Source organism: Ixodes scapularis, unplaced genomic scaffold, assembly GCF_016920785.2.
Source record: "Ixodes scapularis isolate PalLabHiFi unplaced genomic scaffold, ASM1692078v2 PGA_scaffold2__306_contigs__length_199485367, whole genome shotgun sequence".
NCBI lineage: Eukaryota > Metazoa > Arthropoda > Arachnida > Ixodida > Ixodidae > Ixodes > Ixodes scapularis.
Genome location: NW_024609857.1, coordinates 43,783,995 through 43,811,481, shown reverse-complemented (window position 1 = coordinate 43,811,481; position 27,487 = coordinate 43,783,995). Strand labels below are relative to the sequence as shown.

Below are 27,487 nucleotides of genomic sequence, written 5' to 3'. Positions count from 1 at the left end.
GTTATATCTCTTTTTTAGCTTTTCTCCGTTTTGCTTTTACTAGTCCCCAAACCTAAATTTTTTTTTTCCTTTTTCGGGAACTAGCAAGTCAGCTCTATACTTTGTCTCATCCTACGATCGACTAAAGGCCAAAGCCACGGGCCGCTAGGTCCAATCACGTTCCACGCTAAACTATAACATGGTTAACATTTATTAAAGGCGAACGAATAATGCTCCGAATAAGAAAAGCTGTATCATTTCCATAGCTTCGACACTGCAAAGAGACTGTACGTCGTGGCTTTCTTTGCGACGTAAAATGAATGAGTCACTCAGTGCTATTCAATTCGAACCATTGTCCGCCCATACCCGTAAGTGATCCTAGACGCAGGCACCGACACGTGCATCGAAGCGAAATACCACGCAATTTCAAAGTGGCTTGTGATTGGATCTAATGGACCTCTTGACTTTAGTCCATCCTAGGGTGAGAAGAAGTATAGTTGCAGGTTAACCTCATCGTGGGGGGTGTGTAAATAAGCTGTTATTATGTCTATACTCCCTTCGAGATTAGAAGAAAAATTTAAGGAACCTTTTTGCACAACTGATACGGTACGACGGGGCCCTCCGGCACGAAGTAGGAATCTTTTGCGGTAGCTCATGCGCAGTTCGTACCGGAGGGCCCATCGGTTCCCTAAAACTCCCTATTATGTCCGACCGCAGTCGACGCTACCATTCCACGGGTCCATCAAAGAGCACCAAAGTTGCATCGTCACGGCGCTAACCTCGTTTGTGCGGTTGTAATCCCCCCCCCCCCCCCCCCTGTGCCAATCACGCCTACTGAATACGCCGTGAATCCCGAGATTTGTCTGCGCGCGATTTAAGTAGCCGGTGATAGCGTAGATGCCCATAGAGACAACAGAGCGCCGTAACGATGCGCTCTTGATGTTGCTTTATTGTATCCCTTGGGATACGGCTGCTGTTGGACTTACACATGAACGGGAGAACAGAAACGCGTGCATCTTCAGTGCAGCTGCATCGCACAAAAAGAAAACACTAATGTTCATTTCACATGTTTTGGACAAAATCTCTTTTTCACCAGAATGTTTTGCGTGCGGATTTCCTAGTAAACGCAAAAAAAACGGCGGAGATAAAAAAAAAAAAAGGAAGAAAGAAATCTATTACGCTATGATATTTGTTACTGCTTTTTTTGTGAGGTGTAGAAAAACTGAAGGGCAGAACGCCGAGATCATGGCACCGCGTCGCACCTCGGTCGAGACTCCAGGAAACGCATTCTGGTGCAGATGAACAAAAATACATTAATAATAAACCCCACATACAAGAAAAATTATTCTTTTGCTTGTTTTTTGTCCGCATAATTGTATGGCGAGCTACTCTCGGCGCCAGGTGGTCTTCTTTACAGGCATGCGGGTACTTATTCCGGGCTCGCTATGTCTTTTTTTTTTTTTTTTTGCTTTTCTTAATGTTTGCGTTTTTTTTTTTTTTTTTTTTTAGTGGCCGTAGACAGCAAAGCGGCAGCACTATCCAGAAGACCAAACGAGGCATGGATGACAGTCTGGTGCGCGATGACCCGCCCGAGAAGAATAACAGTTATGCCAACGCCGCATTCGAACATGTGGAAGGAGGCAGCAAGATTAACGGTAGCAGCGGTCTCACAGAAAGCAACCGTCAAACCCGCAAATCCGTCGGGAAGTTGGAAAGACGAGAGCAATCGAGCGACGAGAGCGAGAGCTGCTGGACCAAGATTCGTAGAAACGCCTGGCTCCTTCCGCTGGTTTACAGTGAGTTCTGGATATCGGCGACGTTCTCTCTCATCACCGCTTTCTTTCCAATACTCGTAAGTGGAAATTTTGTTGTATCTTTCTTATTTTAATGTCTTTGTAATAGAGCATCTCTCTTTGTTGCTTCTTGGTGACAAAAAAAATAAACAGCGAGGTTCTCTCATTTGTGGTTTCTTTAAAGCTACGTGCTTGTTCGTGATATCGTGTAAAGACGAACACTGCAAAATAGGTAATTATATGACTTTAAGCTACGACGATTGCTTACGATCACAGTCACTGTGCATTTTTAAGTCGAAAGAAATCTTCAGTAATTGTACTTAGTTAGATTGCTTCACAATCTTGAAGCTTTGTTCTAGAGCACCAAAACCTTTTCCGATGTTTTGCTGTTTTCTTTTTTTGCGTGGATTTAGGTTTATCGTGTGTTCTAGTGCCTTAAGCTCTGTTGTGAGCAGGGTGGAGAATTGAAACAAAATTGTGCTGGAAACTTTGCCGCATCAGAAACTGAACGGTACTCAGCAATTTTCAGCCATTTTCGTGTACTTAGCGGCGTTCGGTGAGTAAGTTTAAGCTCAAACTGTCAATATTAAAACAATTTAACTCCATTACATTTGAAGACCACAATTGGCCACTCTGAGCACAACATCTCAGGAGCCGTAACAATCAAAATGACTAAATTAGCATTTCCTTGTTTGTGTAAAAATATGGTAGAATATAGTGTTGACACTGGAGTGAACTGAACCGCCAGGATTAATTTTTGAATTTAGTTAAAAACATCAGCATTACAATAATGAAGCGCATGCATGAAATAAAAACTTGATAGACAAACTCAAGTCAAAATATGGGAACCGTCTTCAGAATTTTGTATTTTCAACGTAAATTGTCCGGAGCAGCCAAGCGATAGTCGATGTAAAAAAAAAAAAAATATAGCACTGTGTGCTTGTTATGTAGTACATTTTTTTAGAAACATGTAAAACAAATTAAATAGAATATATATGTCTTGAGTTTATTCTTATGAATTAAAATCATCCGTGCAATCATTTTTTTACTTTATTCTGAAGCAGCACATGAAAAAAAAAAAGAAAGTGAGATGTCTTTTTTAATAAATGAGTTGTGTTTTAAGGAGCGCGTGCATCTTAAATAACTACCTTTAGAAAACTATATCACAGTATTAAGCTTTTGAGAGCAGTATGTCTTTCTAATGTTTCTTAAAAAGTTTTAAAAACAAATCTCTTACAGATCGTGTTATAGAAACCAGTGCTGTACGCAACGACGTTCAAAGGAACGACGTCCTGATTAATGCGTTCCTTTTAGAAGGGACGTAGGAATGCCGCCAATTCATTTCGCGTTTGTGGATCTGGAATGAAAACTCGTCGCGTTTTCAAGGGAACGGCAGGTGGAACGGCGTTCCCTGTTTTCAATTGTACCGAAATTTAGTAGGAATTTAGGCTTTTTATTAGCGACTACCACAAGACCGAACTTCGAGGAATGGTGAAGTGTCGGAAAGGTAGTAAAGAACAAGGAACTGGAGCAGATGTGATTATGGCGACTCGATACGTAGTTCGAAGTGGCTATTTTCACTTGCTTGTTTTTGTTTTGTCTCTAATGTCCGAATTGTTTAGGACAATATTCCGTTAAAAGACGCAAATGTAACTTTAATGCAACAACCCGTTCCATCTTAGAATGGTAAGTGGGCGTGTTCCTTTTGAACCACTGGAACAACTAACGGTAACTCGTTCCAAGGTTGAGGAGGAACGAAAAACCAGCTTTTGTTCCTTTTTTGGAAAAACGTGTACAACACAGTAAGAGTCTCGCTACTTGTTAGTTTCCGTTTTTATAGAAGCAAGATGAATATTATTTTTTGCGAACAAGGAAGGGTAACGATTCTTAGTTATTTTTTGTTCAAGTAACCTGAGCCGGCAATTAGTTACCTTTCCCTGAGCAATCCGACAGCCCCAAACTTTACCCTTAGGTGTGCCGTATTTCTGTCACGATCTATAAAATAGACGTACAAATGAGTAAATATAAGTAAAGTAAAATTACGAGGTTTTCTAGTGTTCGACCTTTTAACCGAATCCTTGTTTCATCTTCAAGCGGTAACTAGATACACTGTATTCAATACGAAGAAGAAAAGAACTTTACTTATAATAATTTAAGTGCAGTAACGTGATTCTTTCGACGCTCGGTAATGAGCAACGCACTTAGTTGCTATTGTAGTTAGTGACGAATGAGAGTTGATCACTTGTGTGTACATGTCATGCTAGGGCAGATGTATATACTCCGAAGCGAATATTAATCTCTTCAGCGAACGCGTTTTTTTCTTCAGTCGCAATCAAATCTGTTATTTTGTGTTCCAACGCTGCGATCTAGGCTTCGTCAAAACATGTGGACGCATGGAAATACGGCTTTGTCTTCTCGGCCTACAAGGTGGCTATGCTGATTGGATCTCTGGTTGCAGAAAGAATTGTGAGTATAACTCAAAAATAATTTCTTGGGATTGGTGGATCGTAGTTTCAACAAACAAATGATCTACATCAATGTTCATGACGAGTAACCAAAACTGATAAATTTACTGACAAACAACGACATAATTTCATTCAGGCGTATAGTGTTCGTGATTTATGTACTAAATAGTCTGGCAACGACATATTTACGTTTAGGAAAATAGTGTTTTTGATTCCTTCAAACCTTAGCCTCCGCTATTAATTCTTCCCCTTCATTCTTGCTTCAGCTTGAATATCACTGAATACGTAACCGCTTATAGCGGCATTTAATAAACTTCTCGTCCATGAATTTACGATTTGTGAATTTTACATTTTACATATTAGCATGAAATTATTTCTGAGAGTATTAAACCACAATATTTGCACCTTTCGCTTTTAAGGCAACCTACGTACCTGCTGTTAAAAGGGTTGTCCTTATTGTCCATTAGCATCAACGTTACTAAAACACTCAGTTGGGAAACTCCCATAGAGACAGATTTGAAAAAGTGACCCCAATCTGTCTCCGAGCACCGAGCTAATGACGAACACAACGCCACCATTTCTCCCGCAGCGGCCACTCGAGGAACTGCACGTGACTTCTATTTTGGCTTTAAGAACAGATACAACGGAAGAGGTTACAGGGGCGCTATCCCCGGCGGACGCGCCGCGTCGACATGCCGAAGTTAAAATGCACCTAGGTCTGGACGCGCTACCTGAAAGGACCGCTGAGGCATGGTTGTATAAAAACAATATTAATTGTGCCGCAAAACCTTGCAAACTAAAGATTTTAAAAACATAACGCGCCCCTCTTTTTGTACTAAACTCCAATAAATTTACAACAAAAAGAGTCTTTTCCGTTTGTTTTTACGCAAAAACAGTCTTACAAAAAGCTCAAGGTGACCACAGTACAGACAAGTGACAAAGAGTGGCGCTGTTGTCGCATTTAGCTCGGTCTCGGTGGACGCCACCGGCCCAGGTTTCGACGGCGAGTTTCCCAACTGAGTGTTTTAGTAACGTTGATTAGCATTCTTTACTATTTAGAATACAAATATTGGGAGTCTGAGGTATTATTAGAAGTTAGGATACATTTGAGATTGATGGGCTTCCAATAGATTGAATTTGCTACAAATCTGCGGTCTTAGTATAGGCGATTTATGTACAACTCCTGTGCTATCAAGATTCTCGCTTATTTGTAGAGCTTTGTGCAGTTTCAAGAGAGCCCATCTTTCCTTACACTTGAAATTCGAAGTTGAAAAAAAAAAAAAACTACCAAGTTCAGTTGACCTCAACTATAGTTGAGGTCACCTTGACGCAAGACTTCGCAAAACGCTGCGTGATGTATTACCCCAAACAATTATCTCATGTTTTCACGTGGAGATCATTCATGGTCAATATGAAGATCTGAGATAATAATTGGGAAAGACCAATACATTCAATATAATAAGAGATACAGTCGTTTATCTGATTGCAAGTGAGTTTATTCCATCCGCCTACAAAACTCAGTCAAGGTGAAAAACAATGTCTTTTTCAGGTGGCATATAAGTCGTCCTCCTACTGCTACATCCTGGGTCAGGGAGGATTTGTTTTATTCGCTTTTATATTCGGGTAAGTTCTACACTTTGTCATATGAGTTAATTTACACTTAGGTTTAAGGCATTCCACTTTAGGCTGGAGCCCATATATCAAATACCTTTATGGACTCCGAACAGCTGTCTGAGAGCAAAAATATGTTGGCAAAAGTCATATTTCTCGTTAGCGTTTCCCTGCAATTTTCACTATTTATATTGAAAAAAAAAATATTTTTAAGTAGAGGAAACTAAATTCGGATGCGCTTATGAATAATGGAGAGCAAATCTTGATTCATAATTCTAGGGGCAAAAAAAACCTAGTAGGAGGCAAGGAAAGGGGAAAACTACCACATCGTTGCAAACTTGATTCCCACGCCGCCCCCTTTACATGTACACAACGAAACCTATCCAATGTCGTCAGAACTAGGGCTGGGCAATTGAAAGATTAAACCATCGTTTAATTGAATAATGCTTCAATAGAGATTAATATTTTTAACTGGTTAATTCGCAAAATATTGACGAAACAAAAGAAAGTAAAAATAAACGCTTTCACCACGCAGACGTGGACGAGAACACCTATCTGAAAGAAAACTTTTGGTGAAGAGCCGGGGTCACACTGCTTATACATTATACAAAAGACAGTCTGCATACAAAATCGAACGCCAGTCGCCGCGAGATCAATGCATCAAATACCGGATGGCAATGAGTTCAAGGAGGAAACTTGGCATGCGGAATTCGAACCAAGGATATTGCGGTGACTGTTGTTTGCAGACTGTCTTTTGTATGATGGTATGAGCAGTGTGACTCCGGCTTGAAGTAAACTGTAGGGACAAGGTTTGTAACTCCAGGCAAGTGCAGAAGTTACATGTGTCCGAGTCACTTCAACGTTGTGCGAGTCTGGAAATGAGCGCCAAAGGAACGGGGACAGGTGAAGAAGTGGACGACAACACGGGGCGCCCCGCGTTGTCACTCACGTCTTCACCTGTCCCCATCTTTTGGGCGCTTATTTCCAGTCATGAACCAACAAGCCCAGCTAAACATTTTGCTGTGCGAGTGTCTGTTTAGAGCAGTAGAAGCAATATTACAAACTATCAAAGGAGGTTTCTCTTGCCGAAGAATACCAACAACTCCCTTTGCATCATTCAGCTGAGGTGTGAGTGTCTGCAGAATCTGAGTATGAGTCTCTTTGAACTGTCCTCAACAACACATCGAGGTCAATTCGTAATCAAAATTGTATGTTGCGCTATTTATCTCCATATGCACCAAAAAAATTTAATTTTGACTTTCTAAAATAAGCATAGTAATGAACGTGAAAGATTAATCGATTAATTATTCAAATAAAGGGTGCCGATTAATTTGGTTATAATTTTAATCGACGCCCATTCCTAGTCTGAATCGACAACCATAAACCCCACAACACGGATGGATGCAATATGCCCACCGCACTCTAAAAAAAGGGGGTGTAGGCGTTACACCCCTTGTCACATATACGACACCCCAAAACTTCAGTTGGATGTACAGCGCGCTGAGGTCGAACAGACGGCCCCAACTTTTGCGGGAGGGTTGATGACGGTGCGATATAACATATTAAACAGCTAAAGTACGTATCAAAGTATACAGGAAAAAAACGCACAGGTTTTGCAGTTGAGCCTAGAAAACCCCGATAACTTTTTTTGCAGTCAGTCACACTTACATTAATTATTTTAATGACTTGTACAACTCGGCTATCAAGCCGCTTGTGAAATTTGGTAGCGTCGGTATTACTTCAGTGTGCTGTACATCCGACTGAAGTTTTGGGGTGTCGTATATGTGACAAGGGGTGTAACGCCTACACCCCCCTTTTTTTAGAGTGCGCACTCAGGACAAGTTAACCGAAAAAGCGCACTCTTTAATCCCTTTACCGTTAAAAACTAAAAAGGTTTATGTGAGCGAAAAACTTATGAATAATTTATAATAATTACATATATCTACTGTTTGTTGGAGCAAGATAAGTATATACCTCTTATGTTGTAAGATCGGTGCCAATATTCCCTATGTAAAACTGAACTCTTTCCGGCAGGCAGCCGCAAAGAGTTCAGAGTGATAGACTCTATTTAAGTGTATCAAGTATATAGCGTTGCATTCAAAGTTTATGAACCCCTGGAGAACATAGTTTCTTTTATATTCCACCACTATTTCTATTTTGGAGGTTGTGTTAGTAAAAATAAAACCTGACATGCCACGACACTCATTCCTGAAAATTCGTACGAACACTGTTTGTGCACGTTCTCAAATAACCCTGCTTATGTACTGCAACGTGATGCACTCGAAACACCCATCATCATTTTTTTTCCTTTTTAGCCAGCTTAGCCAAAAAGGAGCTTAATTCGTATCTTGTACTATTCGTCACGTTGTATCAGAGGCAAAAATGCATAACCCATTTTACTATTCAGACCACCAAACCAGTAGAGCACGATACCAATTCTTCTCCAATGCCTAAGCAAAACCTTATAACGCTCCTTTGATCTACTTCCCTAACGTCCTGTATGCAGAATGAATTATAAACATATGCGCCAAATCAAGGCATCCTGACAACGTGCGTATAATAACATAACGCCACGCTGTCACGTAACGCTAAGGAGTTTAAGTGATGTGTCACGTGACATGATGTCACCTGCGAGAGTGTCACGTTACACGGCGACGTCACTTGACCCCACGATGTCGCACCGTGAATCATGCGACCTCACTTCACGTGACACCGCGAAACCACGTGACTTCGCGTGGCCCCACTTGCGTCACGCGGTAACATGTGACCCTTACTGGAATAAGCCAGGTGACAACGTCGCTCATAGTGGCATCAACCACGTGGCCAAGTGATCCATAGCGCGTCTCGCTAAATGTAGCATAGTGTTAGCCTACTAAAATGAGCTGAATGTTAGTTCGCTAAATTTTTATGAACGTTCACCGGCTAAATTTACATGACGACGGCACAGTACAGCTATAGCTATGCTTACGCGACGCGGATCTTCGCTTCCGTTAATCAGCCTTACGTATAAAAACCCCTAAGATAGTCCTAAATGATAAAAAGGAAATCTGAAATGATCTTAATGGGACCTGAAAAAAAAAAAAAAAAAGAAATTTCCGGCTGGTTCAGCCGACTAAACGCATGCCAATCTTTAGTGTCGCCGGTGCATCCTGAATCAGCAAAACACTGAGAGGCGTCTGAAAGCGCATAGTATATCATATGAGTTCGATAAAGTTAAAAACACAGCTTTCTTTTTTTTTTTGCGGCTATTTACGTTGCCGGATTTTCACTCCAGTGGTTTGTATTGGATCCCCGACGGCCAAATACTTCTCGGGCTCGCCCTGCTCTTCGCCCTTCTGGGAGGGTTCACCAACACGCTGTACCTCGTGAGCATGTTCGCCGTCGTCACCAGCAAGTTCGAAACTCACAGCGGTCTAATAATAGTAAGTGCCAACCCTTACCGTAACGTGTGTCACGCCTAGCTTATGAACGTTTTAGCGCGCATTTCAGTACTCCGTTTGTCTGAAAGTCATCCGGGACCGACGTGTGGCGAGAGCGAGTCTGCTAGATACCACACTACGTATTTGGCAGCTGGGAGGACATTCGTGGCAGATATTGGAGCATGAAAGAGTAAATCAGAGTTTAGTCATTATCTTAACTGCGTTGCAAGCGTTGAAATTGCAACGTTCTACCGCGGTTTGTATACAACCGAAAAAAGCAAAGCAAACAAAAAAAGTCGGAAAAGACAATAAGGTTGACTCTCGGTGACTACGATATTAATGTATTTAGAGCTCAATAAACAGAGCGTGTATTTATTTTTTCCTACCCCAAACTTTTCAAAAGTCCATCAAGCGACATTGGCGGTCGCCATTGCTTGGACGCGAAGCGCTCGATTGGATCCGAAGCCACGCCGAACGCTGACGACACCTTCGTGTCCAATAGATGATCCGAGTACGTGATCGAGCAATGGCGGCCAGGCAATGGCCACCAATGCCTGGCCGGCATTGCTGGACGTTTGAAAAGTGACTATTGTGTGTCACACATTCTTCATCCGGGCTTCTCATGGGTCGCGTCTCATCCACTTTTCGGACATTTTTTTTTAACCAGAAGCGTAAGTCATTTGCGGGCTTTCAGGCCACCTCTATAAGGGGAGCGCCGTTCATTTTGTTTGTAGTTAATGGAGTCACTGACACTTAAGAAACGCAGGACAGACCAAGTCCCAATCATCTTATTCTTGCTTGGCGGTCAATGAGGTTGTTCAGTTAGCCGATATGTGCGCCTAAGGTAAAATTATAAACATTATAAGCTATAGATGTTGGCAAGTACGGTTTTGGGGCGCCGCCATCTTACTGCTGGTCTGAGTAGATCGTCTGATACTGAAGCATTGCTGAGGCGTACATAAGGTTTCCAGACTGTCGCCTAAGCAGGCATTTTCCACCCACGGTGGCTAGACTAGCTCTCGAAGCGCGGCTGCTTCAAAACGCCTATACTAAGCAAACTTTCCCCTTTTACAACCTTCTTTGACGTGGCGCTGCTATCACGTTTACTTTCAGGCAAGCCTCGAAATTCTGTTTGGATCTGGGACCATGGCTGGCTCTGCCATAGGAGGACGCTTGATTGATGTGAGAAACTTGTTTACATCATGAGAGCTTCGCATTATTTTAACGGTCCCGGTTAACCTTTACATTTCTTTCTGTACTGTATAGTACGCTGTAAACATTTAATTTCTCGTTTCGTTTTTCTTACCACAGCTCTGGGCGTATCCCCTGCCTTTCTTCGTTTTGGGAGGCATCACATTCTTGTCTTTACCATTTATCGTCATAAATGCGTCGAAACTGAACCAAAGCGAAGGTAACTTATATTTATATATGCACACTTTCCTTGCAGTTCCGCTTTTTTTTTTTTCTTTATTTAAACCTAGGTTTTTTTTGTTAAGGCGAGTTTCGGTTTTCGAACAAACGTGCTCTTTCTCGTGGCTTTTTACTCTTGTGTCATCTAAGTTTGGGTGTTGCTCTGCATGGGGCAAATTTATCTGAAGCGTCCGGTACTGTGCTAATGAACGCAATATATGTGAGCAGCTGGGAACGAACTCACGAAAGTATTTCTTTTCTTTTCTTTTTTTTGTTGGGGTGAACATTTTTTTTTTTGCGGCCGTCGCACCCGGATGGGCAATTCGAGCGCGTCTTATTGAAAAGACGAGGCCGTGACGATAAAGCATTGTTGAATATAAAGTATGAAACAAGTGTCGATGGGCCTTTCATCGACGATATAGGACGCCGAGTTCATATCTGAAGATGACCTTATTAGTATATCAAAGATATTTACTTTGTTTCTTAACACACGGAGCTATTGCCAATGGAGAGCCTTGTAGCGTGAATCTCATTATCTTGGGAATGTGCGATCTTTGTAATAATATGCAATGGTAAATTATTACTACATATTACATAAACCATGTAAGAAACTGACCCTACAACGGAAGCGCTGTGACGTAAAAATCGGACACAGGCCCGCCAGTCTGTTCCAGAATAATTATACATCGTACGTCTTGCTATCTTTTTGTCCAGCATTTACGCATTCGAGTGCTATTGCTTCCCATCTTCGATAAAAGCTCGGCGCCTCGTAAGCTTCAACTGCGCACCTCGCAGTCAAAGCATGACGGAAGGTCACAATATGCGATGTGGGTCGGGTATTCTGAAGAGTCACCAAATGGAGTCACTCTGCCGTTCTGATCCCGTTAAGGGCTATACGCAGCTGTAAGAATAAAGGGCAATTCACACACTTGCCTTGAGTCCGACCGAAAGCAAGGGTTGCCATAGAAACAGCTGCGTTAGCTCCAACAAAACGGGGTAAAAGCTCGCTGAAGACATTTAAGACTTCTTGCGTGTAGGAATGCGAAAGCATGCCTACAAGCAGCGCATTCTTACAAGCAGCGGGTCACGTTTTCCTATCGCACACGTTGCTCTTTTTCAAATACATTGAATGAGACTCTTCGAGGACGGCTTCCTCCATCTGTTGGTCGTGACGACACTCAGACGACTGTCGTGTGGCTATTCGCTCTTTCTCGCGTGCGTAGAAACGTGGTGGCTCCAGTATGCAAATAACCCCTAACCACTTCCGGCTTTAAACACAGACAGCGGGTTTCGCAGTTTTCGCGAAGTCAAATATACACGCTATCTTCTGAAAATGACCATCTGTAGCACTGTCAGTCTTAATTCATTCCCTTTATAAAAGAACGACGAGTAAAAAATTAGGAAATATACCGGAAGTATGCGGGGGCTACCCAGTAGGTGGCACCACTGTGTTTGTTGCAAAAAAAAAAAGGGGCGAATAATCAGATGTCTACGTCGTACACGAAGACGTGTTCCGTCTTGTGTTTACATTTTACTCCGGGTAGTTTTACTCTTTCAAATTTTGGAACTCAAAATGCACCATCTACAGGAACGTGCGATCTAGTAAAGCGTAGCGCAAGACGTTAATAAAAGTAGTTGGTCACTTTGAAGGGCCTACACGCCATCGGGTCCACTCTGAAAACTGAAATTCTGCGGTTTCTAATTTTGCCTTGTTGCATGTTTTTCTTTTAATTTTTTTTTAAAGCAATGTATTGGTTGTAACTTCTAGGGCAGTCAACAAACACGGAAGTGCCAAATGTCGGAGGAGCAAGAAATTGGGCGCTTCTTCTGGATCCAGTTTTCCTGGCGCATATGGTAACACTCATGATGAGCTGGATCATACTGGGGTTCAACGAACCGACTCTGGAACCCAGTCTTGCAGAGGTAGGGCTCTTCACTACGCTCTGAGTTATAAATCAGTCGTGGTACACGCACAAAAAAGCATTGCATCTCAGATAAAACATGGCGCTAGAATCTGTTCTATTGAAGGAGCGTTGGCATCACAAATAAATATTATTTGTTGCGTACACCAAGGCTTCGCCCACTCAGAGAGGCAACCGTATTGGAAAATACTTATTACGTCATGGGCCAGTCTCTCCTCGCTGTCCCGCCTCGTAAACGCCATTCTTGCTGTGAACCCGTGCAGGGGATATTTAAGAGAGCAAATAAATACCGTTTGCAGCAGAAAAACGAGGGAGAGAGAGGTGCGCTAACTGTTATGACGTTTTAAAACTTCGCTCGACTTCATGGTGACAGGTCTTCTTTAGGGCGGATATAAGGGCTGTGTTGGCCACCCCTTTATATCCGCCCTAAAGAAGACCTGCCACCATCAAGTCGAGCGAAGTTTTAAAACTCAGGTCTCGAGACTACAGGAAGCCGTTACGACGTCTACGTCTGGGAGACACGAATGAGAATTCAACGAATATGCATTGCTTCTTTTTTTTTTTCTTTTTTGTAATACAGCTTTTGCAACACATATTATAACAACATATAACGATGATGAACGTTGTCGTCTCACAAACCTGAGTAGTCTTTACCACCATATTATAAGCTTTCAAGATTTTTCTTGTTCATTTTGAATTGATACTTTGAGAATATTCTTGTCTTAGGATATGATTCTACAATATAGTCACTTTAAGAAATGTTCTGCCTCTACTAACCCACAAACCAATTGCGAGAATCGATCAATGGCATACTTGGACGAAGCCCGGCCATTTGCGAACGAAGCTGAAAACATGTTCGCAGTTTGCTACGTTAATATTCCCAGATAAAAGTCGCACTTCGTGCTTCTTACAAGTAATGTCGTTTTTTGAAGCGTTGATTGCGTGGTGGTGCTGGATTTAGAAATCGAATGGCTGCTCAAAGCAGCAGTATGAACTGAAAGACGTCATTTTGTTCCAGCAGAATAAGCTTCGTCATGTGTGTTGGTTGTCGCTACTTGCAAAAGAAAGTATCAATGTACTTTATGCTCTGTAAAACTGGGCACGACGAAAGCAGCTTAATCATCCTGCTGAATTTCTTATAGCAAACTATATTTTTTTCAATTCAAAATATATTTTTAGCTTTGTCATTGGCCGAGCTCCCTGCGAAGTATGCAGTGATTGGCTCCCTCGAGTCCTTTGTTGGAAAGTACACGCACTTGAAGTTTTAGAGTGTAGCTTCGGTCAGTTCTGTCATGTGCTTCGTGAAAAAATTAATATTTTGACCTGGTAGTCATTGTTTTTTGGAAAGGTACAGTCGTCTTAAAGGGGTACCGGAACGATTTTAAGGTTAAAGAAATTTGCAGTTTGTAATTTTTATAATGTTTATATGGGCACAACTGACAAAAAATACGCGTCACCGTGCACCGAAGTACTACTATTCCGCTGAGTAATCAAAAAGAAAAAAACTAATTATTTGCCGATTTGCAGCCGCGTGTGGTGATTGCGGGAACTAGGATGACACGTCTCTGGACGACGCGCTGAAATCAACAAAACCCGTGCACTCCGCTACTACATTCGCCGTCAGCCCCGAGCCGAACCGTAATTTGTGACGAACGCTCGCCGCGACCTTCGACGATGCTAATCCTTGAAAAGTCGACAATCGCAGAGGAAGTGGCTGGGGTCTCTTAAGAAAAAATTCAACGGGAAACCAGGTGGTCCCTCAGAGTACGTCACTCGAAAGACGGCGTGAAAGTTTAGAGGCAATCCGACCATCGATATTTTTTCAATAAGATATAGCGCCCGCAAGAAAGTACGGTTTTCTGGTTTTCGTTCCATAGGTGACAGATATTAATTCCCGCAGTTAATTGGCCAAAGTCGGAAGCTCGTTGCACCGCCCCTTCCGCTAAATTTTTGTAAATCTAAGTCTTTACGCGGCCGAAAAAATTCGACCCAATCTCGAGATCGAACTTGCGAGTATCCTGCCGTGCTGCCTGCAACGTAGAGCTCGTCTGTCCGTGGCATGGCCTGCCCTAAGTTTCGCTTTGCGACCACCAGTAACTCTGACTAGCAGCCGACCTAGGACCCTTCTGTTCACTGCCCTGGGGCTGTTCCAAAAGTAAACAAAAAATTCTACACTTTTTATGAAATAATTACTGTATTTTGTTTTATGTAGTCTACAACGCTGTCAGTGCTACCGGCGCCAGCCCGTGGCTTGATCTTAAAGTCCTTTTTTTTGCGCGAGAGTGCTCGCGATAGAAATGTTATATACTGCATGCATGTTTGATAACCAATGAGAAAAATCTTTGCTAAAATATTTAATCTTTCTTTCTTGACATAATCGCGCAATGACCCCTTTAATTCATTCCATACTCCTCAATGCTCGCAACTGACTATGCCTTTCCTTGTATCCTTCCAGTTAGGCTATAACAGCACAACGGTCGGAAACATATTTACCGTTCAGTTTTTGTGCTACGCAATGGGAGGCGTCATCGCTGGAACATTCTGCCACTATGAGGTTGTAATGCGGCTTTTGAAATTATAGTTGTTTTCATTTATATTTGCTCTTGCATTTAATAGTACAGCAGTATAAACAAATGAATGAACCCACGTACTGGAGAGAATAATGTAGCTTTGCATTATAAGGACTCGTTAAGGCTAAACGACAATATTAGAAAACATATAGCCATTCTATAGCTGAAAATTAACTAATACATTGTCAAAATACAAAAACAATGCAAAAAACCTATTGTAAAACTACAAACGACATCCCGTCAGACAGCAGACGCGAGATTCTAAACCCTCGAAAGCACTAGAGTAAGCTGCAGCGGCAGATGATTACGCTATGCAAAATAATAAAATCTGCGAGTGAACTGTTTATGCACCCGATAGGTTATGAAAAGGGTTCTGAAGGTACACCCGTGAGCGGTATGAAGGTGAACAGCCTTCTTCTTGTTTTGACGCTCCTGCAAGTTTTGGAACATGCTCCGTTCCCGAAGAGGGCTAGAACGCAAAGTTTATACCCCAAGCCACGTACCATTTGAGACGTTGAGAGTTAATAAAGCTTTAGGGAGCTGTAAAACAGGCAAGAAACCAGGTAAGGTGTTCACCTTCATATTGCCAGCGGGCGTGCGTCTATTTGAAGCAAAATAGACTCCTAATATTTCAAACCCAGCCGTATTTTTGATATAAAGAAGTCCCACCAACTGAGTTATGAATTTTTTATCAAGACTTTGAACAGAATTCGGTTTTTGAAAAACGCGTATTTTCTTAATACAGCTACGTTGATGTAATATGTTTACTATTGTGATCCAAACCTTCCGAAGTTACACCCCAATGTGCTTGACACCGCCAACCCAATATTTCTCCAGGGTGGTATAGTTATGTTTTCAATTCATTCGTTTCATTTCAGCTTGGAGCGTACTATGCAGTTATCGGTCACGTTTTTGCGATAGTCGGGTACATTCTGGTTGGCCCGGCACCATTCATAGATATTGAGAGGTAACATTTTTTTAGCAACTCGCCTAATTGAAAGCAATAAATTGGCATGGAACTGCAAGACATTCGGGTTCATCGATTGATGATCTCCATGTTCTATTTTTTCATGTTGTCAAGGAGCTACGCAATCATCAATGTTTCTCAAGTTTTCATTGGCTTGGGGATGGCATCACAGTTTGTTTGTGGTTACTGCCAAGCACTCAGCCATGTTCTGTGAGTACCTTTCAAGTTCAAGACTACTATACTCCTTTGATCATTGTCTATAAACTATTTCGCTGGGTCACATTAGCTTTGTTTTGTTGTTAATCTTAACGCCTAACTCAGTATGAAACGTATTTCGCACAATTAGGTATTTCTGACATTTATAACATATTTCCGCGTGCGTGGCGAATTTGGCAACGCACACTGCTGAGGAGCGGAGGAACAGAATTCAAACTCCGCTCGGCCCGTTTTTTTTTTTTTTTTTTCTCAATCTTTGATCTTCTGCAAAGCTCCGGGCCATTCTCGGCTGTCATGGCAAATTCTGGTGCAGAACATCAATCCTCAACCATCCGCGTGTATACATGGAATTGTAGTGTGCTGCATTTGAAAGTCGCACTATCTTTGACGAAGAATGCTGGTACCTTTTTATTTAAGTTTGCCGGCAAAAGTGCGTCTTATTTCCAGTTCTGAATTCATAATTTGTTTTTATTTGTGACCATACTTACAGATCAAGAGGATATCCAGATAACATAAACACTCACAGTTTTGTTTCAAGCACAGTGTTCACGTTCCTTGTTTTCGGGTGAGTTATAAATTTGCCATAAGCAGTTTACTCTTTGACTTCTCTCCTTTCGTTTACTCATTTATTTATTTACTAAAGTAGCTATTCTGCGTGACGAGCCATTAGAGCATGGAGGGCACAAACACATAAATAATCGAACTGCAATGACCGGGAATTTCAACCCTTAGGAATTCGGTTAACCTCGTGTTATGTGCGTTCAGGGACACCGGACGTACTCAAGCTTCCTATTGGATGCTTTTTGTCCGGTGTTCTAGGCACATATTTCTGGTTTAAAACTTCAAGTTTAAGTTCACATATTTTCATTCAGGAGAACTTGCTAGATGTATTCGCCTGATAAGTGGACGCGGCGGTGTCTGCTTCCCAAATTCCTAAAAACTTACTCAAGAACCAAGTTGAATTCTCTGATATCTATTCTATTTTGTAATATCAGTGCAATGGTCACGGCTCCTCTTGCCGGCTACCTGTCGGAAACGCTTGGCTACAGAAATGCGACTATGACAATATTGGGATTGTTGACTGCATGGGTGAGTACCATCGTTTCACCTAAACTTACTGACGTAACAACCATGCACCTTCAGATAGACTTTAGATGGAGATCAGGCATGTGTGGAAACAAGCTTAATCTATATGTAAAATGAAACGTGTTCTTTTCTTTGCTTCAAATGGCGATATTGAAGGAACACTGAAGCGAAATTTGGAGCTCACAAAACAAGGATGGAGCGATAGGCGGGACGCTGCAAGGCCCAGAAACATAACTCATACAGCGGTATTTCTAACTGTTGGCCACATTTTTTTTTCTTAAACTGAGCGATTGAACACGCCCGACGAGGCCGACGAGATATGTCACGTGACGATCCTCATTCCCTCTCCTCTTCACTTCGTAAACTCCAGCAGGTGAACCGAAGCGATGAGAAAAGAAACAAGGGCGCTTCCTCTCATTCTCAACTGTTACAGGAGGATCGTGACGCCACACTCCTCGCTTGATCGCGCTTTTCTTTCCCAAAAATACGGCGATCTGTTTGAGATATCGATGTACGATTGATGTTTTGGAGTTCGTAGCATCCCGTTCAACGCTTCTGCGGCCTTATTTACCGAAATCCAAAATTCACCTCAACATCCTTTAAAGCATAAAATGATTTTTAATCGCACCCTCAAATAATTTTTTTTACGCAGCAAATTCTTAATTACGGTAATTATATGATTGGGGCAAGTAAACCGCAGATTTCAGACCATTACTGAGACGACTTGCAATTATTCAAAATAAAACCTGGTGCTATAGTCCCCCTCCGGGCAGAGTTTTTAGGCCAAAATTCACGAAAAAGATATTTAGGGATATAAAGAAGACACATGAAAGCCGGAATGATATACAGTGCCACTAAAGCGTGCTTACATGTTTTCCATGCGTAATTCATTATATGGCATTAGCTAATTTCTTACTCTACATAAACCATTGCGTTTGCTTTGAACAAAGAAACGAAACACATGAACGATGTACAGTCAGCACGGAATGAAACCCGAACACCGAAACGCGTGGCCATTGACACAGGCTGCTCCACCTGGAGGGCTCCAGAGAACTAATGAAAATGCGCCGGGGTGCGAGGGTGCGGGTCATACTAAGATGTGCTCGACACTCGCGCGGCGCGTCTGGGACTTCCGCGTTTCGCCGGTGGCGCGCTGTATCCCCCGTCACTCGGGGTGCTATTGTCTCGCTGCCCTGTCGCCCTGTGGACACCTGCGGCTTGCGCGCGGCGCGAGAAGGTCGGTGCTAGGAGCAGAAGGTGTCTATCGGGGGACAGTGCGGCGACACAAAAGCACAACCGGGTGACGGCGCTTACAGCGCGCCACCGGCGAATCGCGGAAGTCCCAGACGCACCGCGCAAGGTTCGAGCACATCTTATGGCGCATTCACACTGGAAGCGGCTCCGCGTTCGCGAAGCGGTCGCGGATGCGGTTCGCGAGCGACCCCGTTCAGACACACCGAGAGGCGGTTGGCGGTTTCTCGGCGATCACGCGTGATCTTTTGAGACTTGCGTTTGGCAACCCTGTTTTACAATCCACAATCCACTTTAATTCAAGATCCAAAGCCAAAGTTTTGCTATTTTGGCACTCGGAATATTTTTCTCCGGGATGTTCGCACGCATCACGAGTTCAGGCAGCGAAAAAAGAAGCATGGACCCGCCAAACTGGCCTCTGATTCTTTCGACTTCGCCCACAAGCAAAGCCCAGCTAGGCGCGCCTTGCTGACTCAGAACAGGATGCCCCCGACATTTTCTTCGAAGTGGACCCTTCCCGAACGAATAGCTGAACTTGTTTTCGGGATAGAGGGCCAGCTTTCCCCCTTCGTTGTTCGCTCTTATCATTTTCGAAGTTGTGAGCAGTGGGGTGGACCGTGGTGCGGGGCAATGTGTTCAATGCTAGCCGGTCGTGGCTTCGTTGGTGGCGGACTCTCCTCTCGTCACTCGCTCGTCAATCGAGTCTACTGTTTGTTTGACATTAAGCTCAAATAAACGCCGTATGGATTACCTCTGCATTGTCTGGTACGTACACTTTATTCCTTGAGTAGGTTCCCTTTATTTATTTTATTAGTAGTAAACGTTACAGGTCGAGCTAGCGCAGGTACCCTGCCCCCTCCGTAGTAGTGCGTTGGCTACGCAATCAAGCTTACGACGTCTCTATCGGCCTTCGTGGTGGTCATGCACGGTGTCGAAAGCTTTCAATAGTTCACGCGGCTATCCTAGTAGGTAGAAAAGCTGACATTTCGGTCGATCAGGGGCGGGTTCCGACGTTCTACAGGCAGAGATTAGCAAGGCAGCGAGCTTGGGCTGTGGCGCCCGGAATAATAAACAAACTCTTACCCGAACCAAATCACCGGTGCCAAGCCCGTTAAAATTACGAGTCGATTCTTTTCACGGCGGATTCAAGTGACGGACGTGAACATCAAGTTTCTCCGTTGATTTGTCGAAAGCTAAGACTACAGCGCTAGGACTACAGCGCCTTGGACGCCTCACCAGCGACAGGTGCCATCTTGTTTCGAAAGTCACTGACGTCACGTCAGCGTCCCGTTGTGATTGGTTGCCGCTTTGCGGTTCGTGAAAGCGGTTGGGAGAAATCGGTCCCGAAGCGGTTGGCGAAAACGCGCTCCAACCGCTCGATCCTAGCCGCTTTGCGGTTGAGAACGCGCGGATCCGCTTCGCGAACGCGGATCCGCTTCCAGTGTGAACGCGCCATTAGTAGGACCCGCACCCTCGCACCCCGGCGCATTTTCGTTAGTTCTCAGCGGCCTTCCACGCGGAGCATCCTGTGTCAATGGCCACGCGTTCCGGCGCTCGGGTTTCATTCTGTGCTGACTGTACACAATTTAAACCCAGATAGCACGCAAGTGAAATGCCTAACTTGACTTATGCTTGGCAATCTCAAGGTTGCAACTCGGACCTTATGTGGTTTTGCTCCAAGGCGTTGGTTAGTGTCAAAGAGCCTTTCTTTGGCGTTTATATGGCCATTCCCTGGCTCGCTCCACAATTGTCAAACTTCCAGACTTGAGCAAAGGTCGCCCCGCATGAACCGAAGAACCAGCAGCGAAGCCTAAATGCGCAATTCGTTGGACAGCTTTGGTCCAAAGTTGCCACGTGAAACCGGAACAACCAGAAGTAAAGCCTAACTCTAGCGCGTATCTTGTGATTTAGGCCTAAGGATGCAAGATGGCAGCCAAACAACCGGCAGTTGTTTGGCTGTCATCCCGTTTAGAACCTGTTTGGCGAGTTAGGGGTCAAGACACCTAGACTCTGATCAAAGAAGGTCAAGTTAGGCTCTATTCCTTAGCTTTTTCGGGCTTTTCGATGTCTTAAATTCCCAGTCAAAGGGAAAATTTTGGCCCAAGGAGCTCTGCCACCTGGAAACCTTCATCCATTATAGGAGCGATAATACCTATCATTCTAAAGCCAGCGGCAAAATTATAATAGATATACTAAAAAAATAAAAAGCCCGGGTGTTGTAGTGCCATATGAATACTAAACAAATATCAATTATATAACTCATCTAATAAATAAAGGGAAAAAGGTTGAACAGCAATATTTCAAATACGTGGACGCACCAACAAATATTCGGTCGTTGATATTTTATTGCACAGGCAATTGTGTATTTGAAGTTCCTGTTTTCTTTTTCCTTTTGCAGCTGCCTGTCATGATCACTCTATGGATACGTTCTATCTGTATCTCCAGGAAAAGTGGCGAGTTACAGAAGCTGTTACATTAAAAATTAGCAAATGTTCCTACCATGCCTGGATATCTCCCGATGAACTGAATTGATGCCTCATGAGATTGTTTTCATTAGAAATAAACAAATGTTAAGCTATTCGATGGCGCACATATATCGAGAGGGCTGCACAATTTTAGGCGTAGTAGGGAGTTTGGAAGAACCAGTTTTTCACATTCACTGTAGTATTATGTGCCCTCCGGTACAAACTGTGCATGGGCTACCGCAGAAGACTCGCATACGCGAAGTACGCTACCGAAGGGCCCATCCTACCGTACGATTCCTTAAAGGTGTAGGAAAAACGAAACTCCAGCGCTCATTTTTTAACTTTAATGTGTTGCATGCTGCCGCATAACCTCAAAAGCACCAGTCTTGCATTGAAAGGCACAAGCAAAGTAGTTTTAAAGCTAATTAAATGATCTTTCAATGTGCAGCTGGTGGATGCATGCGAAGCCGATTTGGAAAGTAATCTAGAAACGTTGGGGAACTTGCTACGTAGTCATGACGTAGCAAGTTCCATCGGAGCAGCGCCGCCCTTTGGAATTTCAACATTTTCCTTCTTAGCTTTCCTCCTCAACTCAGAAATCGCGCATTGAACCAAACAGTCCAAGGAGACGGAAAGAAGGAACTCCCCTCTTTCTTGGGCCCTCGTTTGTGTACCTGGACACCACAGCCATTCTCCCCCTAGAAGATTAGCCAGTAGCTCAAAACTCGGACAAAAGTTGCTTTCCCCACCCCGTTGAGCCCTAAGCTGATAGTGCTGTTGAAGCTACGTGCTCCTTGGGCCAGCCACACGCTCGATCGTCACCCCACGGGTACTTCGAACGGCTCGGTTGTAACGCGTTGACGCTATTGACACCACCACAACGCTGACAACGCCACCAACTGCAAAGCTCATAACCACGCCAGCCTCATCACGTCACGAACGCGGGAAATCTTCGATTTTTTTCTTTTTTTTTGTTTGCGCCGGATATTCCGTGACGCATCAAGCTCTCCGTTCGCTTCTCTTCGAGCGCTTGCTCGAGTGCACCCTTTAGAAAGAAAAATATAGCCAGTCGTTCAAAATACAAACGTGCGACTATCATTTACGGCTATTATCCGTCATACTTGACTCATTTCCGAACGAAATTTGAATATTTCAATTTTTGTTTCCGTACCCTTTTAAACCCTTTGCTAGTTATATCTATACCGCTGAGGGGCGATCGATGGCCGAATGGGCTTGCGCACATCTGCTTGGTGCTCGTGCAGCGAAAGCTGGCGCTGCAGAACCCAGGTATCCTGGGCTTAATTCCCACCCCTGGCAGTTTCGATGTGTATGAGCAACAGATCGGCTTGCGGTCCTGCGTCACTACTGCATGGTGCACGATAAAACAGCCCAGGCTAGCGGTTCTACTGCACTGGCTAAGTTTCTCATCTACAGCTGAGATACCAGACACCCATTGAAGTTGACTAACTTCCGGCTGTATAAAGATACACACATTATTTTATTTATACCACTGAAAACTAATATTTCAAAAGACTATTTCATTAATAGAAGAATATGTGTTGTCTAAATATTATAAACATGATGTGATCTAATAGAGGATTTTCTCAGTGTGTCATCTGATAAGTCATCTTATTGTTACAAACGATCAATTTAACTACTATCTACTTGCATATTCGCCATTTTAACATATACTTGAAGCAATTAGAATTCATAAAATCTTTTCAACACACCATTTATAATTTACGTGTGCCTTTTTTTTTTTTTTTTTTTCTTCCTCTTCTTCTTTTGTAGACAGAGGCTTAGTGTAAATAACTCAAAAAGATTGGCACCAACTTTCGAGAAATATAACGTCGACATTGTTCAAACATGGTTAGGTTGGCGTACGATTTTGGATTATATTTTTCATCTGAGGTTCTTCTAACATTGGGAAGCCGTTAAATAACTTATATTTCCCATCCCATACGGAGTGCTTTTATGGTTGAGTTCTCATTGTAACATACAGGCTCGTAGCCAGGGGGGGGGGGGGGGGGGGGACATGGGGCCGGCCCCCCCCCCCCCCCCTAAATCTTCCATGTTGCTGGGAGCTCCTCTCCCCCCTCCCCCTCGTACGGCATTTTGTCATGGGCGCACCCCCCCCCCCCCCCCCCTTTTCCGAAACAAAATCCTGGCTACGTGCCTGGTAACATATAGGCTCTAGATATCTTTATTATTGCTTATTACACAACAAATTAAATCTGTAGCACGTGTACTTCACACAAAGTTAATTGTAGCATTGAAAAATAAAACTTTTGACAATAAAAAGAAAAGATTTGCATGCATCTTGAGGCACGGTCGACGGATCACGGCCGTCACTCCCCTCCGAAATGCTTCGCGTAGATGTACCTCGAGTGTGCAGTTCACGATTAGTCTCTTCGTGATTAGTGCATATGCTCTCTGCACAGGTGCCGCATCACCTGTTTATGTGTAGGGTCCCATAACCCGATAGCATGATATGTAAATGCAAGCTACCAATACAAGCAAAAAGAACGATTAACAAGTACGTTGTGTTTATTCAAGCTGTAATAGCATTCAGATGACGGAAACGAGACTGAAAGTGATTGTGGCCGGATCAATGGAGACCAAAACTTGAAATAAGAAGGAACGTTGAAAAAATAGATGCGTCAATATTTTGTTATAGACCCGTTGCTCTCGGGCAGGGGACGCGAGCGCGTCCTCAAGACGCGACCATGTTATGCTGGCAGCACCATCCAGGCGGCGCAGTAACGTTCGATTTTGCACGTGCCACGTTCGAATGTAAGCATCTATCAGCATCTGTGTAGACGCGCGATAACAAAACGTCTAAAAACTAAAATTTAAAAAAAGAAGAAATATGCAGCTCGCGGCCTCAGAGTTCCAATAAACATTTATTTCAGCTTTATTACTTTATTGCTCTCTTTGATAACTTCCGTGAGGCGGTGTGTTTTACTTCACTTGATAGCGAAGCCGATGCTATACTCGCAAAAGAACGTCCTCCTGAACGATGCTCGCACTGCACGAGCGCTCGTGCTTGGAAGTATATACACTGAAAGCTCGGAGCTCGCTCTTCTATATTCTGTTTCACCTTATGCTGTAACGCAGACAAGGCTAAAAGCGCGAGCTCATAGCGTTGGCAGGAGTCTTAACGCACGAGAGCCTGTGCCGCCGAGATGTGCCCTAGAGCAAGGAGCTCGCGCTTCTATCCTTTCCTGCGGTACATCATTAAGTATAAAAAAAAACTGTAGTGGGGAAGTGTATTGACGCATGCTCGAAACGCGAGCCAAATATTCTATTTTGCTCGCCTGGAGCGCTGCTCAAAACTTGAGAGCTACGGGCCTATTAGACACGTTGCTTTGGGGCAGGGGGCGCGAGCGCGTCCGAAATACTTACCCAAGACGCGACCCTGTTATGCTGGCTACACCACCCAGGTGGCTCTGTAACGTTTTATTTTGCACGTGCCACGTTCGAATACGAGCATCTGTCAGCATCTGAAGATGCGCGATAACAAAAATTCTAAAATAAATAAAAATAAATGAATAAAAATTTATGCAGCTCGTGGTCACAGCGTTCCATTAAGCAATCCTTTCATCTTTGCATTCTTTCACAGCTTCCGCGAGCACGTATATTTCACTTTACGTGATAGCGAAGCCGAAGCTACTCGCAAACGCACGTACTCCTGAATGATGCTCGCACTGCAGAAGCGCGCGTGCTTGCCAGGGACGCTGAAAGCTCGCAGCTCGCATCTCTAGCCTCTGCATGCTACGCTGGCACTTGGAATGGAACGGAGTATAAAGAACTGTAGTAAGGGAACCGTATTGACGGGCATGTTCGAAACGCGAGCCAAATATTTTATTTTGCTCGCCTGGACCGCTGCTCAAAACTTGAGAGCAACGGGCCTATTGACTGTCCCCTGGGCTATATTTATATATATATCCTACATATCATACACGTCACGATAGCCGTCTTTCACCAGAAATAAAAAGACAAATTCTGACGGGGTTTCCTTTCGCAGAGAACTGGCGATTAGACGAGACCGAAAGGAACGCGTGAAAGGCCTGAAAGGCATGAAATCGACAAAAACAACGTGGAAGTGGAAGAGATACAGAAAATGAAAGAAACAGACACTACAGGACAACAGCTGTTGTTCTGTAGTGTCTGTTTCTTTTATTGTCCTCGTTTTTTAAAGTTGTAATGCCCCCCCCCCCCCCCCCCCCGCCCATGCCAAACTTTTACTAGGTCGCCCAGTGAACCTCCTTGTTACTATTGAATGTTCATTCCCCGATGACGTTTGCAGCTTTTTTGTAGCCATGATAAGAAAGGTTTACACTTGTGTTGGGCTCTGAGAACGTTTAGGAAAGGCATGTCGACATGTTGATAACACATATGTGGTGCCTTTTGTATTTAGTTTTAATTTTTTTTTTTATATTTTATCACTTGCTTTCTTGCTGTTGACTTTTTTGTTGAGCCACTTGTGAGCACACCAAACAGAATAACAAAGATCTGCATTCGATATATTGGTATTTTGTTACCTTACACATACATTTACACACGATGCTGAGGCTACAGGAATGGTGAGTATCGCATCATCCTTGAGCCTGCTCCTCTCGTACAAACCATCTTTCAAGCAATGCAGCTGGAAATGTTATGAGCAAATTACGTGGTGTGCTGCTGAAGCAAAGTTCGCCCGACATACGAGGAGCCACTTCTGCAGAAGGCTGTCATTTGTCCGAGGAAATCTGGAATATCAAATGCGGAGCTTCGATGCAAGCCATATAACTAGCGCATGGTAAAATTTGGTAATTCTTACTATTCAATGAATATGTCGCATAATATTCGATCACTACTTACGTGCGAAATGACCATCTCGAAATCTTCACTTGACGGTTTTGGCACCCCAAAGCGGCGCATAATTTAGGCATTTTCTTTTTTTTTTTGTTTCTTGGGATGTGCAACACTTTCTTGACTCGGGTTGAATCGCGCGCGGTAATAGTGGATAGCAGATTACAACCGGGCCGGCGTTTTTTGATTAATTTCTTCGTACTGGAAGTTTGCGCGTGATTAATAACGAGAAAAATTGAAAAGGTACGTGAGGCAACAGCGGGTATTACTTGAAAAATATAGGTTTTATATAACAAGCAGCCGCGACCGTGCGCTTGGAGCGTCCTGCTATCGTCGAAAATTACGAACGAGAGAACGAAACTATATTTTATTATCCATGCATAACCAGAATGAAGAAGACAAAAGTTATTTATTTTAGAGCAACAACAATCGTATTTATTTCGGAGAAACAACACTCGGTTACTGCTTTATTTTGATTATTTATAAACAGTTTGTTACTAATCCAGTACGTGTTCTTTGTTTCGTAACTCCACGCTTCGTTCTTGTCTGTTTTAATTGTTCGAGTTGGCATATATTAGCATCCTATTAATGTTTTGTCAAGCTGATTCACTCCGAGTGCTTCATAGCATTGCCTCTATGCGTAAATCCGTGCCCTATAATGGCAGTCTGCAACGTCAACACGTAATATACATGTGTAATGGGCCATTTCAGCGCAGTGTTCGACGCCATATATTCTAAATAAAAACGCTCTAACTGGCACATATTTTTCTACATCCGATTGTAAGCGTTCCAAACTTTTTATTCTGTCACCACACTAAGCAATAATTGCTCTTATAATCGAGCGCGAAGAGGAAATTCATTTGCGTTTTCCCATAGGAATGCATTACTGGAAGTCAAATTTACACTGGTTGCTGTCTGCTTCAAAATGCAACAGCACACTAGCGCCACCTCAACCACTAGCGTTTATTGTTAATACCTGCATATTATGATTATTATCAAATAAATTGATATATCTAAGGGGTACTGTGAAGCAGGTCTCTCTCATTGACATACACACGAGAAAACTAACCTGAAAATTAAAACGTTTTTTTCTCAACCTCAAAAAAAAAAAAAAAAAAAGATTAATTGTTTTAGCTTGGTCTGACTTTTCGCGGAATCCAATGGGACCGCAAACCTCCATCTGAAAAAAACAAAAAAAAAAAAAACACTGTTCTAAAAGGCCGAGATAACGATACTAGCACAGAAAGAGCGATGGAAACCCCGCCCGAAAGAGTGATGACAGCCGCCACCCCGGCCACGAGAAGCAAATCATCGCCAACTGATCTGACACCGGCCGTTTATCTCGCGATGTGCGATCAGCTCCTGGCGTTTTTTTCTTTATTGGTTTTGGTATGGTAGGTCTAGATTGCCAGAAGACAAAGCGGAGCGGAACTTAGTTGTCTGAATTCTAGGAACATCTATGGCCTCTTTTGACGACGG

The 27,487-nt window shown here is 43.2% G+C and overlaps 1 protein-coding gene across 1 annotated transcript; it reads left to right on the top strand.

Moving 5' to 3' along the window:
• Positions 1-1,537: 1,537 nt before the first annotated feature.
• On the top strand, positions 1,538-21,168 carry LOC8025858. Its single transcript, XM_002399521.5, has 13 exons — positions 1,538-1,831; positions 4,143-4,238; positions 5,787-5,860; positions 9,123-9,270; positions 10,381-10,449; positions 10,579-10,678; positions 12,446-12,600; positions 15,055-15,153; positions 16,048-16,136; positions 16,251-16,346; positions 16,843-16,917; positions 17,348-17,441; positions 21,088-21,168. The coding sequence occupies exons 1-13, from the start codon at positions 1,538-1,540 to the stop codon at positions 21,166-21,168; spliced, it is 1,470 nt and encodes a 489-aa protein (XP_002399563.4).
• Positions 21,169-27,487: the final 6,319 nt, after the last annotated feature.

Coding starts and splice junctions, on each gene's coding strand:
- LOC8025858 (XM_002399521.5), top strand. CDS start 1,538: ATGGATGACAGTCTGGTGCGCGATGACCCGCCCGAGAAGAATAACAGT. Junction 16,137..16,250: donor CCATTCATAGATATTGAGAG/GTAACATTTTTT, acceptor CATGTTGTCAAG/GAGCTACGCAATCATCAATG. Junction 16,347..16,842: donor CAAGCACTCAGCCATGTTCT/GTGAGTACCTTT, acceptor CCATACTTACAG/ATCAAGAGGATATCCAGATA.